Raw genomic sequence first — 17,606 nt, 5'->3', positions numbered from 1 at the left:
CTGTTAGAAAACTGTCTGATTTTCATTCTTTTCTTTTTAAATTAATTTTATTTATTTATTTATTTTTGGCTGTGTTGGGTCTTTGTTGCTGCACATGGGCTTTCTCTAGTTGCGGCGAACAGGGGCTACTCTTCGTTGTGGTGCACGGTCTTCTCATTGCAGTGGCTTCTCTTGTTGCGGAGCACGGGCTCTAGGCGTGCGGACTTTAGTAGGTGTGGCACGTGGGCTCAGTAGTTGTGGCTTGCGGGCTCTAGAGTGCAAGCTCAGTAGCTGTTGCACACGGGCTTAAGTGCTCCGCGGCATGTGGGATCTTCCTGGACCAGGGCTCAAACCTGTCTCCCCTGCATTGGCAGGCAGATTCTTAACCACTGCGCCACCAGGAAAGTCCCAGCTCTGATTTTATTTGAAGCACTAGAGAGCAATTGGAGGCTTTCAAATAGCAGCAAGGCACATATAATGGGCAAAACATTTTGGGGTGAAGGGAGAATGGAAGTGGAGAGGCCTGCACTAATTAATAATAGCAATCTGATACAATACTACCAGGGTCTGGATACAGGGTTTAGAAATAAAGACAGGCAATGGGTAAATCTGAGCTAAATTACAGAGAAGGACTAGTCTTGAGCTTGAAACACCAAGAGACTGCATCCTGAGATTTCTAAGTTGGGAAGTCAGTTTAGCTTTAATGAGGGTTCAAGTCCAGCCATAAGTTTTCAGTGTTTGAGAAGGGGACACCTGAGTTTGGCTTAGCCATTTGAGCTAAGGTTGAGGAATTGGGGTTGGGCATTGAAAAAATTCTGATTAAGCTATTACCCATGGAGAAAGAGAAAGAAATAATTTAAATAATTTTACAAAGATATTTGTGGATAAGTTTGGACCAAATTGTGGTGCATGGGCTTCTCGTTGCAGTGGCTTCTCTTGTTGCGGAGCACAGGCTCTAGGCACATGGGCTTCAGTAGTTGCAGCACGTGGACTCAGTAGTTGCAGCACGTGGGCTCTAGGGCGTGCAGGCTTCAGTAGTTGTGGCATGCAGGCTCAGTAGCTGTGGCTCACAGACCCTAGAGCACAGGCTCAGTAGTCGTGGTGCATGGGCTTAGTTGTTCCGTGGCATGTGGGATCTTCCTGGACCAGGGCTCGAACCTGTGTCCCCTGCATTGGCAGGCGGATTCTTAACCACTGCGCCACCAGGGGAGTCCCCAAAATGCAATTTTTGAATGAAGTCTGAATGGGGTCCCCTATTCCCTTAGCCAGTGATCTCTCCATTCACACTTAAAATTTAAGAGTCATGCTGCCACTAGAATGGCTGTCATCAAGAAGACAAAAGACAACAGTTGCTGGTGAGGATGTGGTGACAAGGGAACCCTTATACCCTGTTGGTGGGAATGTAAATTGGTCCAGCCACTATGGAAAACAATATGGAGATTCCACAAAATATATCTGCCATGTGATCCAGCATTCTACTACTGGGTATATACCCAAAAGAAATGAAAACAGTATTTCGAAGAGATAAATGCACTTCCACGTTTATTGCAGTATTTGCAATAGCCAAGGTATGGAAACAACCTAAATGCCCATCAGAGGATGAATGGATAAAAACGATGTGGTATGTATACACAATGGAATATTTATTCAGCCATGAGGATATCCTCATAAGGATATCCTGCCATTTGTGACAAAATGGATAGACCTTGAGCACATTATGCTAAGTGAGATAAGTCAGATAGAGAAAGACAAGTACTGTATGACATCACTTATATGTGGAATCTAAAAAAGTCAAACAAAAAATAAAGTAAAGTAAAATGGTAGTTTTCAGGGGATGGGTGTGGGGCGATAAAAAAGTGATGTTGTCTAAGGGTACAAACTTGCAACAAATAGTAAAATAAGCCGTAGTGATCTTAATGCACCCTATAATGAATTTAGACAACAATATTGTACTATAATTGTGTAATGTGGTAAGTATCACTACAACAGCAATCATATTACAAAATATAAATATATCAAAATAACACATTGTACACCTTAAATATACACAATGTGATTTGTCAAATATATTCAATAAAAAAAAGTTATAGTCACGCTTAATGAAAACAAATTTCATGTTCATGGATAGGAAGACTGAACCTTTTTTTTTTTTTTTTGGCTGCACTGCCCAGCATGTGGGATCTTAATTCCCTGACCAGGGATGGAACCCACGCGCCCTGCAGTGGAAGCATGGATTCTTTAACCACTGGACCGCCAGGGAAGTCCCAAGGGAAGACTCCATCTTGTTAAGATGTCAGTTCTTCCTGCCACTGCAATGAGAAGCCCGCGCACCGCAATGAAGAGTAGCTCCCTCTCGCTGCAACTAGAGAAAGCCCATGCGCAGCAACAAAGACCCAACACAGCCAAAAAGAAAAAGAAAAAAAGACAAATTGTACTGCCAGGGATAAAGAGGGACATTTCATAATGGTAGATAGGTTAGGATAAAATGTTATATTCAAGCAATGGAGTGCTACTTAGCAATAAAAAGGAACAAACTACTGATACATTCAACAACATGAATGAATCTCAAAAACATTACATTAAGTGATGGACATCTTGCAGAAAAGAGCACACATCGTACCATTCCATTTATTTGAAGCTCTAGAACACACAATATTAATATATGATGGAAAAAAACCTAAAAACAACAGTTGCCTCGGGGGATGGAGTGGGAATAAGAATTGACTGGGAACGGGCAGAGGGAACTTTCTGGTTGATGGCTTTATATTTTGATATAGGGTTTGGGTTACACAGATGTATGCATTTGTCAAAACTCATCAAACGGTACACTTAAGATTTGTGCGTTTCATCAGATGTAAATTTTACCTTAAGAAGAAACTAAACAAATATTGACCTCTAGTTAATGATATGCATACAGAAGGTTTAGGAGTGAAGTATACTGATGTCCGCAACTCACTCTGAAATGCATCAAAAAAAAAAAAAAATAGGGGCTTCCCTGGTGGCGCAGTGGTTGAGAGTCCGCCTGCCGATGCAGGGGACGCAGGTTCGTGCCCCGGTCCGGGAAGATCCCACATGCCGTGGAGCGGCTGGGCCCGTGAGCCATGGCCGCTGAGCCTGCGTGTCCAGAACCTGTGCTCCGCAACGGGAGAGGCCACAACAGTGAGAGGCCTGTGTACCACAAAAAAAAAAAAAAAAAAAAAAAATAGATGGAAGGATGGATAGATAGTTATGCAACAAATAGAATAAAATGTTATGCTTGAGTTTAGGTATTGGTAGTCCATGAGTTTTCACTGGAAAAAATTCAACTATTATGTATGTTTGAATATTTTCATAATAAAATATTGAAAATAAGGGTCCTTATGTTTAGAGATACATACAGAAACATATACAGATGATGTCTGTGGTTTGCCTCAAAAGAACCTTGGTAGAGGGGCCTGGGTTGGGGTGCGGATGAAATAAAATTGATCATAGGTGGTTAATTGTCTTATCTGGGTGATAGGTACTTGAGACTCCAGGATAAATTCATCAATGGAATTGTTTTAAAAATGAGGTGTTTTACAGCATCGCTGCATTCTTCGTGATGAGATAATCCTAAAAATGATAACATTTGTTGTTCCTTTTTTCTTCATTTCTTCATTCATTCATTCACTGGGTGCCTCTCATGTGGCAGGCACTGATCTTGGAGCTGGGGTTAGAGCAGTGGACAGAACAAAGTCTCCATCTCGTGGAGTTTTCATTTTAATGCAGGGAGACTGACAGTAAGAAAACAAGTAAATACATAGTTATGTTGGATGACAGTAAGAACTATTAAAATATAGTGTAGTACATAGTTCTGCAAATGGGGCCAGGGACTCCTGAGTGTTCCTAAAACCCTTTTAGGGGATCCTTGAGGTCAAGACAATTTTTGTAGGAAGTAATACTAAGACATTATTTGCCTTCATTCTCATTCTCTCATGCGTATACAGTGGGGTTTTCCAGAGGCTACATGGATGTGATATCACAACAGATTGGATACAGGTATGAGAATCCAGTTATTTTTCTATTAAGCCAGCCATTAAAGAGATTTGTAAAAATGTAAATAGTGCTCTCGCTAATTTTGTTTTGGATAATATAGTTATTTTTATTAAAAATATTTGTTAAAAAAATATTTGTTAACATGAGGTTGCTAATGTTTTTAAATGAATACATGAATATTTTTAAATGTTCTAATTTCTAACAAAGTAAATATAGAGAGATATAACCCATATAAACAAAAGCTGTTTGGGGTCCTCAATTTTTAAGAGTGTAAAGGGGTCCTGAAACCAAAATTGTGAAAACCCTTGGTATAGTGTAATGGAGGGAAGGGGGAGATTGTGGGAGGTAAGGGAAGCCTTACTGATAAAGTAGCATTTGAGCAGAGACCTGAAGGTAGAGAGGGAATGAGCCATATAGGAGTAGAACATTCCAGGCCAAGGGAACAGAAAGTGCAAAGGCCATGAGGTATGCCTGGAATTCTGGAAGAACAGACAGATATTTGCAATGGCATGACTGCAAGGAAGAGTTGGAAGGAGGTGAGATCAGAGAGGTGATGAGAATCCCAGATGATGTGTAGGGCATTGCAGGATATTTTAAGGGCTTTGGCCTTTTTTATTTTTATTTTTATTTATTTATTTTTGACTGTGTTGGGTCTTCGTTGATGCGCGCAGGCTTTCTCTAGTTGCAGCGAGCGGGGACTACTTTTCGTTGCCGTGCGCGGCCTTCTCATTGCGGTGGCTTCTCTTGTTGTGGAACACAGCTTCTAGGCACTCGGGCTTCAGTAGTTGTGGCACAAGGGCTTCAGTAGTTATGGCACGTGGGCTCTAGAGCTCAGGCTCAGTAGTTGTGGCGCATGGGCTTAGTTGCTCCGCGGCATGTGGGATCTTCCCAGACCAGGAAGATGAACCTGTGTCCCCTGCATTGGCAGGCAGATTCTTATCTACTGTGCCACCAGGGAAGCCCAGGACTTTGGCTTTTACTCTGAGTGAAATGGGAAACCATTGGAGGATTGTGAAGAGTCATGTGATCAGAAATACATTTATTTTGACAGGATGACTCTAGCTCCTGTGTTGAGAATAGATTGTGTAGAGGCAAGGGAGGAGGAGGAGGTTATTTTAATAATCCGAGCAAGAGGTGAAGGCAGCTTGGACCAGGGTCGTAGCCACGGAGGTGGTGAAAAACGTTTAGAGTCTGAATATATTTTGAAGGTATAGGTCTCAGGATTTGGTGATGGATGGATATGATGTATGAGAGAAAGAGAAGTCAAGGATGACGCTAGATTTTTGACCTGAACAGCTGGAATGATAGAGTTGTCATTTATGAGATGGAGAAGCCTGGGGGAGGAATAGGAAGGGGTGGATGCAGAAGCAAGGTTCTGACTGTGTTAGATTTGTGATGCTTGTTATGTATTTAAGTGGAAATGTCCACCAGGCAGTTAGATACATGACTTAAATTCAGGGGGGAGCCTTGGGAGGAGATAAAAATTCCATAGACATCAGTATATTAATGGTATTGAAAGCCACAAAACTGGAGGAGATCACCTAGAGAATGAAGAGGCAGAGAATAGAGCTCTGGGCACCACAAGGCTAAGAGTTCCATGAGAGGAAGAGCTACTCTCAGGCTCTGCTGTCCTTAGCTTTGACTGGAAAGGCTAAGGTAGTGTTAGATGAAAACATCTTCAAGAATGAAAGAACCAAATTACCCTTCTTTCACTGTTAGGAACATAATTTGATTACTAGAAACAAAAGTTACTTTAATTATTTTCCCAAATTTTCCACCAATATTTTCTTTCCCGTACTTCCTTATCTCTGATTTTCCAATCTTTCTCCTTCCAGGCCCCTGATCAACCAAGCCATTCACCACTACCGTCCAGAACTCCATGTATACTCGACCTCAGGCCACTTCTGCCATACAAAGTAAACGACTGACTAGGTGTGATGCTCAAGGCTCTGGTCCGGAAGGATCTCCCTCCATGGTGTCCTTTAGGGCCACCCCTGAGTAAGGCTGTGATACAGCAGCAGCCCGTTTACAGCTAACCCCAGTGTATCATGTTGACCCATCTCTGGACCAGACTGGGTTTTTGTTTTAACTTTGATTTACAGAGAATTTAGAACATACACATAAGTAAATAGAATAGTATATGAACTCCCATCTATCCCTAACTCAGGCTTAACCATGGCCATTTCTGTCCCATTCATCTCCCCTCTCATGATATTTTAAACAAGTTGCACACATTACATAATTTCACTGTAAATATTTTAGTATGTATCACTAAAAGATAAATGCTTTTGAAAAATGACATTATTATTACACTTGAAAATAGCAGTAATACCTTAATATCAAATATATAGGAAGTGTTCAAAATCAGACCTGAGTTTTTGTTCCTCTGTCAGTTGGTCTTGGAAAGTTTCCCATGAGGCCATAGATATAAGTTGAGGGAAAAGCACTGGAGCCAAGAACATAGACAGTCTGGACCACCAGTTGATGTAATTAGCATGGGTCTTTTGGCTCTGCTCAGGCCTAATCCCAAATATGCCATTTTCCCATTGTACAATGGATTGCTCCTGTGCCCCCTCAACCTTATGACTCAATGGATCTGATAATACCCAGTCAAGATGAGTAGCTCTGGATGAATAGTCACTCGATGTCCCATAGTCAGTGCTGGGTCTGTGCTCAAGCCCTATAGCCTATTTTTCAAATGATAACATTCTCTTTCACAGTAGGCAGAGTTTGGCTCCAGAACCCTGAGTCTGTGTTACAGCCCTCCTATTGGGGCTTTTTAGAGACTCTCTACAACGTTCTAATCCACTGTAGAGGCCTTTGGATTCATTATGTTTTTTTGTGTGTCATGTGGCTTTAGTGGCAGGACAGCTTCAATCATAGCCTGGACATGCCATAGAGCTCTCTCTTGCTTTGAACCCCACTCAAAACTGATAGCCCTTCAGGTCACCTAATAAATGGTTTGGAGCAATATTCCCATGTGTGGGATATGTTGCCTCCAAAATCTAAAGAGTTCTGAGGGCTTCCCTGGTGGCGCAGTGGCTGAGAGTCCGCCTGCCAATGCAGGGGACACGGGTTCGTGCCCCGGTCTGGGAAGATCCCACGTGCCGCAGAGCGGCTGGGCCCGTGAGCCATGGCCGCTGAGCCTGCGCGTCCGGAGCCTGTGCCCCGCAACGGGAGAGGCCACAGCGGTGACAGGCCCGCGTACCGCCAAAAAAAAATAAATAAATAAAATAAAATAAAGAGTTCTGCCAGTTACCATTCTTCTTAGTGGTAGGGGACACAAAATGCAACTATTTGTCCTTCACTTTAGGGGAGATGTTCTGGCATACCTCAGATTATTGGATCCCTAAAAATTTCTTCAATGTTGCAGTGTTGGAGGACAGAGGGAATGAAAAGCACCCACCAAACTGAGAAGGCATCTTGAGACGGAAAAACGAGGCAGCTCCGTATAATCAGTGGATCAGTGGGTGGGATTGGGATCGAGCTGCTTTCCATACCACAGAGGGGCCATTGGGATAATTTTATAGTTAACCTAGGGTATGGGGGTATGTGCTTGGAAACAGGACGTACATTCCTAAGTTAAGATTTGTGAATGGGTAACTAGTCTTGTGGGCACTGGGAATATGTCAGGGAAGGTTTTTCATCATTGTTTGGGGACTAACAGAGCATAGAGGCTACCTAGTCCGAATGATCATTAGGAAATATCTATTAACTACAAAGCCCTTGATGACAGAGAAGTGATTCACTGCACACTACAGTCCTGGGTAGGGTCAGCGAAAGGTCAGGAGAAACTGTAAGGGCCCAAGATGGCGTCAGTCACACTAACAGCCATACAGTCAGGAGCCTGAACCTTCTAGTCTTACTGAACTACTTACCACTTCATGATCATCAAGTCCAATTAGTAAATCATCAATATAGTGGACAGGCATATGTTGGGCAGCGCGTCAAGACAATTGATTTCCCTTCAGACTCTATTGGTTAGAGAACAGGAGAGTTAGCATGATCTTATGGCGAGACAGTGATTGTGTACTGCTGTCCTCATATAAAGGCAAATTGCTTTAAACCATCCTTACCAAGGAGGATAGAGAACACACTTGCCAGACCAATAGTCACAGATCAATGCTAGAAGCTGGCCAGTAAATACACCACATTCAGTATGGCAGCTATGATTGGGGCTACCATGTGGTTAAGTTTATGGTAACCCATTATCGTCCACTCTGTTTGGCTTCTGCAGGAGCCAGACAAATGAATTGAATAGTATATGAACCCTTATGTATCCATCCCTTTATCCCAACAAAACTACCATCCCTGTATCCTTTACGTATTCGATGGTGGTGCTGATCGCTGCAAGGGGAGAGGATTGCTTCTGCTGACCTGGAGCGTTCAGATGAAGCTGGAGGTTCAGCATTCTCAGGTTCACGTGCACAGATGTCTCATTCCAGGTCTTTGAGTCTTACTCTTTTCCTATCAGGGTCCTGACTTTGATATAGGAGACCTGTTGGTGCTGTGCATTCAGTCTCCTTTGCTGTTCTGCTACCCTCAGTTAGATCCCGTATCTGATTTTCTCACTGTCTGCCCTGCAACTTAGATGAGAGTCTCCTTAGACATTGCCAAAGAGGCCCTCTGACTTTCGTGGTATGCCTTGAGTTGTTAGTTAGTTGACCTGAGCCTATAATTTTCTTTTTTTTGAAGCCTTCCAAAGCAGTTAAAAGCCAGCCAATCCTTATAAATTACCATTGCCCCCATGCCATTAAAGGGTCATAGCTATCACAAATGCCAACACTTCACCTTTTACCACATCCCTGTCCACCACGGGTGAGAATCTTAGTTATTTGATGCTGTCATACACCAGGAATTACCAGCAATGGAATCCTTTTTGCCATCTGACTAAAAAGTGATCCAGCTCCAAAATCCCATCCTGATAGTCTTCATTCTAGTCTGGAACCAGTTGTTGTAGCCAGTTTCTCCCCAAAGCAAAGCCTGAATCAAGTGTTTTTCATGCAGGTAGTTTAATTGGGAATGAGATCCAGAGAGAAGGTATGCAGAACAAGCGGAGTGGACAGGGAAGAAGGGAAAGATGATATAAAGATGCATCATTCAGTTGGCCACCACTACAGGTGACTCATGCTCAATCCCACAGGACCTTTTGAGGAGCCTCATGAAATGGATCTCAGAACCATTTCTGAGAAATGAAATGAAATGAAAAGAGGTAATGAAAAGGGGAAATGTATCTATTGGCTCCTGACCCCTGCTGATCAAGAGTGCCCCACTCTTGTTAACTCCCTGTCTTAATCAGTCTAGGATGCTATAACAAAGTACCATAGTGGTGATCATTTTGTAATGTATAAAGATACCGAGGGAATTCCCTGGCAGTCCAGTGGTTAGGACTCCATGCTCTCAGTGCCGAGGGCCTGGGTTCCATCCGTGGTCAGGGAACTAAGATCCCGCAAGTCACACAGCATGGTCAAAAAATCAAAACAAGACAAAATAAAATAAAATACAAATCGAATCACTATGTCGTACACCTGAAACTAATATAATATTGTAAGTCAGTTATACTTCAATAAACAAACAAAAAACAGAAAAACAAAGTACCGTATACTGAGTGGCTTATAAAAAACAAATTTAATCTCATAGTTCTGGAGGCTGGAAGTCTAAGATCAGGGTGCCAGCCTGGTCGAGTTCTGGGGAGGGTCCTCTTCCAACTTCTTGTATCCTCACATGGTGAAAAGAGGGTGAGAGAGCTCTGTGAGGTCCCTTTTTTTTTTTTTTTTTTTTTTGCAGTACGCGGGCCTCTCACTGTTGTGGCCTCTCCCGTTGCGGAGCACAGGCTCCGGATGCGCAGGCTCAGCGGCCATGGCTCACAGGCCCAGCCGCTCTGTGGCATGTGGGATCTTCTCAGACCGGGGCACGAACCCGTGTCCCCTGCATCGGCAGGCAGACTCCCAACCACTGCGCCACCGGGGAAGCCCTCTGGAGCCCCTTTTTAAGAGAACTAATCCCGTTCACGGCGGCTCCACCCTCATGACCTAATCAACTCCCAATGTACCACCTCCTAATACCATCACATTGAGGGGGTAGAGTTTGGAGTTTCAGTTTCAACTTAGAGTTTCAGTTTCAGTTTAGAATTTTGGGAGGCTACATTCAGTCCCTAGCACCCCCATGCTTTCAGTTTACACATGCATAAGTCTTTGTAGGTTCTTGCAAAGAAACCCCAGGGCAATAAATGGGAGGGGTGGCACAGATTCCAAGGAGAGACACTGACAGGTTGTACCTGCACTTAGCTGGTTGAAGCTTGTATGAAACTGTCACCGCAGCATTAGCTGGAGCAAGAGGTAGGGTCCAGAGGATTTACAGAACAGTTGCCTGTTATAACACATGATAGTGCCTTTGGGACATCCTCATGACAGTGTCTCAGAGGGAATTGCAGGGAGGGGTATGGGAGAAGGAAGATGGCTGGTGTGCCTGAGCGGCGTTCCCCCAGTGTCCTTCTCCTCCTGGCTTTCCCCTCAATGGAGCTGAGATTTCACTAACTATTGTTCTTCTTCCTTCTTACCTGACTGTGTATCCTAGATTTTGCCATTACTTCCTCTCCAGGGCTTGATTCCTTTTTGGGTTCTGGGGCCTTTCTAATTGCTCTGAGGCCAAGAGAAAGGCCCGGAGAAAAATCTCTGAGGGGAGCCTGGGTCCCTCCTTCTCTTCTACACTGGGGCAGAGGGGGTGGGGTGGAATTGACGGATGGAAACCCTGGGATCCTCACAGCCTTCTAGTCTCATCCAGAACCTCCAGCGCAGAGTGCTAAACTACCTCCCTGCAAATAAGCCCTCTGCTGTGGGCTTCCTCTGACACAGGGTTTTGGTTTTCCCTTCCCTTTACCACTGACACATAGGCATTTTTCCACTGAATGAACAGTGGTGCCCGGACTGACATCTTCTGCTCAAGCCTGCTTTGCCACCACTTTCTTCTCTGGGTGAGCTGGGCCAACTCTTGCCTGGCAGGTCCTTCCCTCTGTGTACTGACACTGACTCCTGGGGATGGGATGAAAGCCAAGTGGATGGCAGGGTCCCATAAGTGAAGACCTCATAAAGCAGGCAGTCGGGTCCTAAGGACTCAAGTAGTCGATTTTCTGAGACAGGAGGTGATGGGTGCATCTGATTCAAGGACTACTGTTTGCTGCCAAGCTGAACACTTACTGAAAAAGTCTGAAGATGGGTAGTTTTTGTTTTGGATTTTTCAGGAAGTGAGACACTAACAAAGAAGTGAAACCATTCTGTGATCTCAGGTTTGACTGGTTTGACTGGTTTGCTCTCTAAGCAGGTTAAACCATGAACGCACATCCTTGGTGAAGAGGGTAAGCCATTATCGACCTTTGTTTCCCTGAGGTTCTGAGACTCTTAGAGCTAGAAAAGGCCTGAAAGTTCGTTGTTGTGCATCAGAATCACCCAGAGGGCTTGTTCCATGCAGACTGCTTCTGGAGTTTCTGATTCGGTAGGTCTGGGGAAGATCCTGAGAGCTCTCCTTTCTTTCTTTCATTTATTTATTTATTTAATTTTGGCTGCATTGGGTCTTTGTTGTCGTGCGCGGGCTTCCTCTAGTTGCAGCGAGCAGGGGCTACTCCTCGTTGCGGTGCACGGGCTTATCACTGTGGTGGCTTCTCTTGCTGTGGAGCACGGCCTCTAGGCGCCCGGGCTTCAGTAGTCGTGGCACGTGGGCTCAGTAGTTGTGGCGCACGGGCTTAGCTGCTCCGCGGCATGTGGGATCTTCCTGGACCAGGGATCAAACCCGTGTCCCCTGCATTGGCAGGCAGTTTCTTAACCCCTGCGCCACCAGGGAATTCCCAGCCTCTCCCTTCTAACGAGCTCCCCGGTGGCAGGGGGCTGATGTGCTGGTCTAGATCAGCGATCCTCACCTCTAGCTACTCATTGAAATTGTCTGGAGAGCTTTAAAAGAAAAATACTGGTGCTGAGACTCCACCCAAACCTATTAAATCAAAGTCTCTGGGGGTGGGGGCAAGCACTGGTATTTTTTCAGAGTTTCTTCCCCAACCCAAATGATTCAGAGGGACACTGATCCAGTGTCTCCACCAGGCCAGCATGTTTCACTTGAGGGAGTGGGTGCTGCCATACGGGGTCTCTCACAATCATCTGCTGAGCCTTTTCAACTTTCCCGCAGTGGCTCTGGTGAGTGTGCTTTAGGCCCCCTACCCCTCTGTGTCTATGATTCTCCTGCCAGGAATTACCCAGCTACCTGCCTAGCTGCAGGAAGCCCAGTCTCCTCCCAGGGCAGCAGGTCTGGGTGCTAGAAGGCTCTTGTACCTAAACCTGGGTCTGACTCCTACAGCTTTCTCCAAGCACTTAGTAAGCCAATTCCGTGGTGAAGACAGGAACCAATAGTGCCATCCCCAGCCCCTGCAATCTCAGACCTCCATTGCCCAGATAAAGCAGCCCCAGTTCCTGTAACATCCTCCTGTGGTTTTCATCTGAACCTGCTTCTCTGTTTATTGCTCATCTCAGATGTGGCAGTTCTAACTGAATCCAGAACTTCAGGTATGTCCAGAGCTTGGAAAAATGAAGATCGGAAGGGGAGATTCAGAACCCTGGAGGAGTTCTCTGGGAGCATTTCCCCAAGACACTCCTCCACCCCACTGGCCCAGCTTCTCCCTTCCTGAACCCAGGATCTTCTGGGTTTTTTCATCTGATATTTGCAAACCACTTGACAGGAGTTTGATGCCGTCAGACCACCAGTTTCAAGGAGTGACACATTTTATTATTATTATTCTTTGGCCACGTGGCGTGGCTTTCGGGATCTTAGTTTCCCAACCTGGGATTGAACCGGGCCACGGCAGTGAAAGCGCTGAGTCCTAACCGCTGGACCACCAGGGAACTCCCAGTAGTGACACATTTTAAAACAATACAGTTAAAAAGAACTTTAGTAAGTTTCACATTCGTGAAGAATCAGGAGTTTTTTGTTCCTGTTCTTGACAGCTTTTCCCGTTGCTGTGTGACCAACGCATAGAATAGTGCCTGGCACATAGCTGGCTCTCAGTAGCCATTTGCTGCATATTTAAATGGCTAATAAAATGAAATACTTAAATAGATAAGTATTTATTGAATGAGTAAGTGGGAAGGATGATATTGTTTACAAACTGATCTGGCTAAGAAGATAGGACAGTGAAGGGCACACTGAGAGCCAGCCAGGGAGCCTAGCCCAGCCAACAGGGCGGGGCCCCCCTCTTTCCTGTCCACCATCGCTGCCCACGCCCGCGGAGATGGAGGGGTGTGGCCTGCCCCCTCCATGGGAGCTAACCTGCTACTGGCTTGAGCTATGAGTGCTGGAGCTGCAAGCCTAGGGTGAAGGTGTTGTTGGCAGAGAAAGGTGGGGACTGGTGTGATGACTTAGCTCCATTGCCAGCTGACCAGCTCTCTCAGGGTGGAGGGCCTGGCAGAGGAAGCAGTAGAAAGGGCGGGCCCTCGAGGATGGAGATCTGGAAAGGACTCCCAGCGGCGGGAAAGGACTCACCCTGGTGGAGTCAAAGTCCTGTCTCCTTTCAGCCCAACATTTCAGTCAGCAATTGGGTGTGGGGACCATGCCATGCCCAGTAGAGGGGTTGCCCTCAAGGTGGCCCAGTCCAGAGAAGGGGTGGAGGTATAAATCCCAATGGGGCATCCAGCACTCTAATTTGGGGAGCACACAACAAGGAGCCCAAAGGCAGGCAATCATACTTGAGGTGGGCCTCGAAGGTGAAGTCCTGTTTTAGTTGAAAAAGGGGCACGCGGGTAAGAGCCTGAACTAACTACCCGCCAGAACTAAAGTACAGAGTCTGGAAAGTGAATCTCTCAGCCTGGAGGGAGAAACAGGCTGCATTTGGGAGGGGTCTTCTCGGCTCCCTGCTGGAGATGGGCCCGCCATCAGTGGCTCAGGTCAAAAACCTGGGTACCATCCTTGACTCGTACATTAGTCAGCTCAGGTTGCCATAACAAAACACCATAGACTGGGAGTTTCAACAACAGAGCTTTATTTTCTTACAGTTCTGGAAGCTGGAAGTCTGAGATCAGGGTGCAAGCATGATCTGTTTCTGGTGAGAGCTCCCTTCCTGACTTGCAATCAGCCACCTTCTTTCTGTTGACCTCACTTGGCAGAGAGGGCGAGAGTGAAAGCGAGAGCAAAAGAGGTGGGGGGAGCTCTCTGGTGTCTCTTCTTATAAGGGCACTGATCCCATCATGAGGGGGCCACTCTCATGACCTCATCTAAACCGAATTATCTTCCAAAGACCCCATCTCCAAATACAGTCACCCTGGGGGTTAGCACTTTGACGTATGACTTTAAGGGCACACAATTCGGTCCATAACAACTCCTTTCTCTCTCCCCTCATATCCAATCCTTCGGTAAACCTTGTCAATTCTACCTTCCAAATATTGGGCTGACCAAAAAGTGCGTTCGGGTTTTTCATAAGACGTCAAGGAAAAACCCGAACGAACTTTTGGGCCAACCCAGTACGTCCAGAATCTGACTGCTTCCTGCACTGTTACTGCTACCGTCGGCTCTTGCCTGGGTTGCAGCAGTGGCGTCTGGACTGGTTACTTGCTCCCCAGACAGCCAGAGGAATCCTTTAAAATAATACATCAGGTCATATTATTTCTCTGCTCTTGACCCTTCAAATTTCTCCCCGTTATCCTTACGGTAAGGTCCAAACTCCTCACCAGGGCCTTGAGCCGTCTGTGTGCTGGCCCCCGCTACCCCTCCTGCACTGCCCCATGTCTCACTGAGCTCTTGTCACACTCCTTGCTGTTCCACCTCAGGGGCAGTGCATTTGCTGTTCCCTTGGCCTATCAGTCTGTAAGATCCCCTCTCACTTCCTTCCATCCCTCCTGAGGCCTTCCCTAGCAATCCAGTCTAGCAGCATCCCTGTCACTCTATCCTCTAGCCCAGCTTTGTTTTCTTCAACAAACCTCTCGTGACATCTTATGTATCTATTTGTGTGTGTTTATTGTGCGTCTCCCCCACTAGAACAGCAGCTCCATGAGGGCAAGGACGATACCTGTTTGTTCACTGCCAGGTCCTCAGGGTTGAAAGCAGGGCCTGCTTGACCTTGCAACGCATGGCTCAATAAATAGCTACGAAATGAACGGCTGAATGGTCATGAGCTTGCTTAACAGCATTAAGAGACTCAGATCCCACATTCTCCTCTGTGTCTCAGGAGCTTGGTACGCTGGTGGGGCTGCAGGAGGGAGATCAGAGCAGACAGCCCACGTCCCTAGATGTGCCCCAGGGAGGCTGAGTCTGATCACAGCCCAGTCTGATCGCTCTTCTGCAGCTCCTGTCAAACCTTATGGAACCATCTTACCACCTCCATCCCGGCTGCTTCAGGCCCGGGGCAGAGAAGATGTGCTTCCAACCTTTACAATTGTCCTGTCCTGGGTCGTATGTAAAGAATATTTCTATCCAACTGCTCCCTTTCCAGAGAAGAGAGGTGTTCATCACAAAGTGTCACTCACTTTTGGGGAGGGGAGGATGGGACTGGCCTAGGAGAGCAAGGGTCCAACACCAGGATGCCTGAACAACAGCTCCCGGCAGAGGGAGACGTAGTAGGGCTTGAGCCGGCTTTCCTGGCTTGTCCAGGGCGGAGTGTGGTTTTGGTTGGTTTGGTGGCGGCAGCAGAATCCTTAGGAGAACTGAGGAAGGGAAGCTGGGGTGGGGATGTGGCTTCTCATCTCCTCGCTCCCTTTAACTGCTGTCACCTCCACCTGACCCATTTCTAGATGCAATTCCACTGCACCCTAGATTCCCTCCCAGCTTTTCTCTCTCTATCTCTTGTTTTTGTTTTGTTTTTTTTGCCTGTGCCACATGGATTGTGGGATCTTAGTTCCCCGACCAGGGATGGAACCCTGGCCCTCGCAGTGAGGGCTGAGTCCTAATCACTGGACAGCCAGGGAGGTCCCCCCTGGCTCTTCTCTTAAGTGGCTCCAGTCAGGCACTTGAGAGTTAACTGAACACAATTATATTTTGAAAACTAAGGACTGAGGGACTTCCCTGGCTGTGAGTGCTGACCAACAGTCACAACCATGGCTGTACTATTGAAGACGTACTACATGTCACGTGATTTGTGGACCTTAATCCTCACAACAACCCCTGTGGGGTTATTACTATTCTTATCTCCATGTAACAGATGAGGAAACTGAGGTTCAAGGCATGGTAAGCAACTTCTCCAAAATCTCTTTTGGACAGAGCTGGGACTCTGACCTCTGTCCCTCTCATTCTGAGGCCACACTCTCACCTTCTGCTCTTTGCTGTCTTTCAGAATTTTACTGTTCAGGAATTGATCACAGACCCCCAACAGGATCGCAAGAATTGCACCACTGAAGCAGAGCTGCTGTCAGGCCTTGGGAACTGAGACTACATCTCATCCATCTTGGCATCCTGAGAACAGAGCATGATTCTGCTCTGTTTGATGGTGATGGAACGTGGAGGATATTCCTCCAGAATCTAGCCCGTAGCGTAGCACCTGGCACATAGCAGGAATGCAAACAAAATGTATTACGTGAGTGGAAAACATTTTAATTTGATATCACTGCCTTCTGACAAACTTTTTTCCCAAGGTATTGTCATTTTCATTTTACAGATGAAGAAACACAAGTAATCTGATTTTGGCAATCTTTTACATGGAAGTTGTTTTGGTGAGCCTCTGGGGACAGAAAGCCATATTTGATTTTACCGTTGGCTGTATGTAAACACAACAATATTTTGTATGGTGCCACTGTGGCTGTGGTTTTTGGGGAAAAACGAGGTCTGGGATTTTCCACCCCCAGAAAATGGGTGCTGAGGAGTTCTCTAGTATAGTTTCTTTTTCTAGTTTCATACCAGACTGTTAGACAAAAAGGAATCCACCTGTTCCACCTTACCTGTGAAATTAGGCCAGATCTCACGGTAAGCCTCACTTCCTCTGGGAAGCCTTCGCTGATCACCCCCAGCATGGGTTGGATCCCCATAGGACCTGTCTCCCCCACTATCACCTTGGCAATGCGATTGCCTGCTGATTCACTTGCGTCCCCCCCAGATAGACCTCCCACCCCCACCCAGGGATATATCTCGTTCCACTGTATCTCCAGCCCCTAGCACCGTGTCTGGCACACAGTAGGTGCTCAATATATGTTTGTTGAATGAATGAAGGCTCTGCCTTCTCCCAAATCTCCTCTATTCAAGAGTTGTTGTGTCACAGGGGCTGCTGGTCTGATGGCCCTTTCTGAATATGCTTGTCCTAGGCCCCAGACTCTGCTGGTCACTGCCTCCAGCCGATGACAGGAAAACACATCAAGTCTGTGTCTGCCCCCTCCATCCTTTCCTGTCCCCAGAGGCGCATGTGCCCATAGTATGTTGGAGTCAGCAACCCATTTGCCCTCTCTGCTCAGCCAATCAGAACAATAATAACCATATCTGTTGACTGCTTATGAAAATGCCAATGCTCTACATCAATTATTTGTAATCTTCGTAACACTTCCACAAAGGGAATATTATTACTCCTATAGATAAGGAAACTGAGACTCAAAGAGAGCTCAACAATTTGCTGAGGTCACACAGCAAAGATGTATTGAATGAAGGAAGGAATGAACAAA

At 46.0% G+C, this 17,606-nt stretch overlaps 1 protein-coding gene across 1 annotated transcript in view; it reads left to right on the top strand.

The window, feature by feature from the left end:
• TSACC (TSSK6 activating cochaperone) overlaps window positions 1-17,606 on the top strand; it is a 23,716-nt gene extending 6,110 nt beyond the window's left edge. The window contains exons 5-7 of the mRNA XM_060292520.1: window positions 3,945-3,996; window positions 5,829-5,909; window positions 16,295-17,606. Coding sequence (XP_060148503.1) covers window positions 3,945-3,996; window positions 5,829-5,909; window positions 16,295-16,316 — 155 coding nt within the window. The 3' untranslated portion in view covers window positions 16,317-17,606. The remainder of the gene's footprint in view (window positions 1-3,944; window positions 3,997-5,828; window positions 5,910-16,294) is intronic.

Source organism: Globicephala melas, chromosome 1 (genome assembly GCF_963455315.2).
Source record: "Globicephala melas chromosome 1, mGloMel1.2, whole genome shotgun sequence".
NCBI classification, from domain to species: domain Eukaryota; kingdom Metazoa; phylum Chordata; class Mammalia; order Artiodactyla; family Delphinidae; genus Globicephala; species Globicephala melas.
Note: the sequence above shows the minus strand (reverse complement) of the source record. Positions and strands in the feature narration are given on the sequence as shown.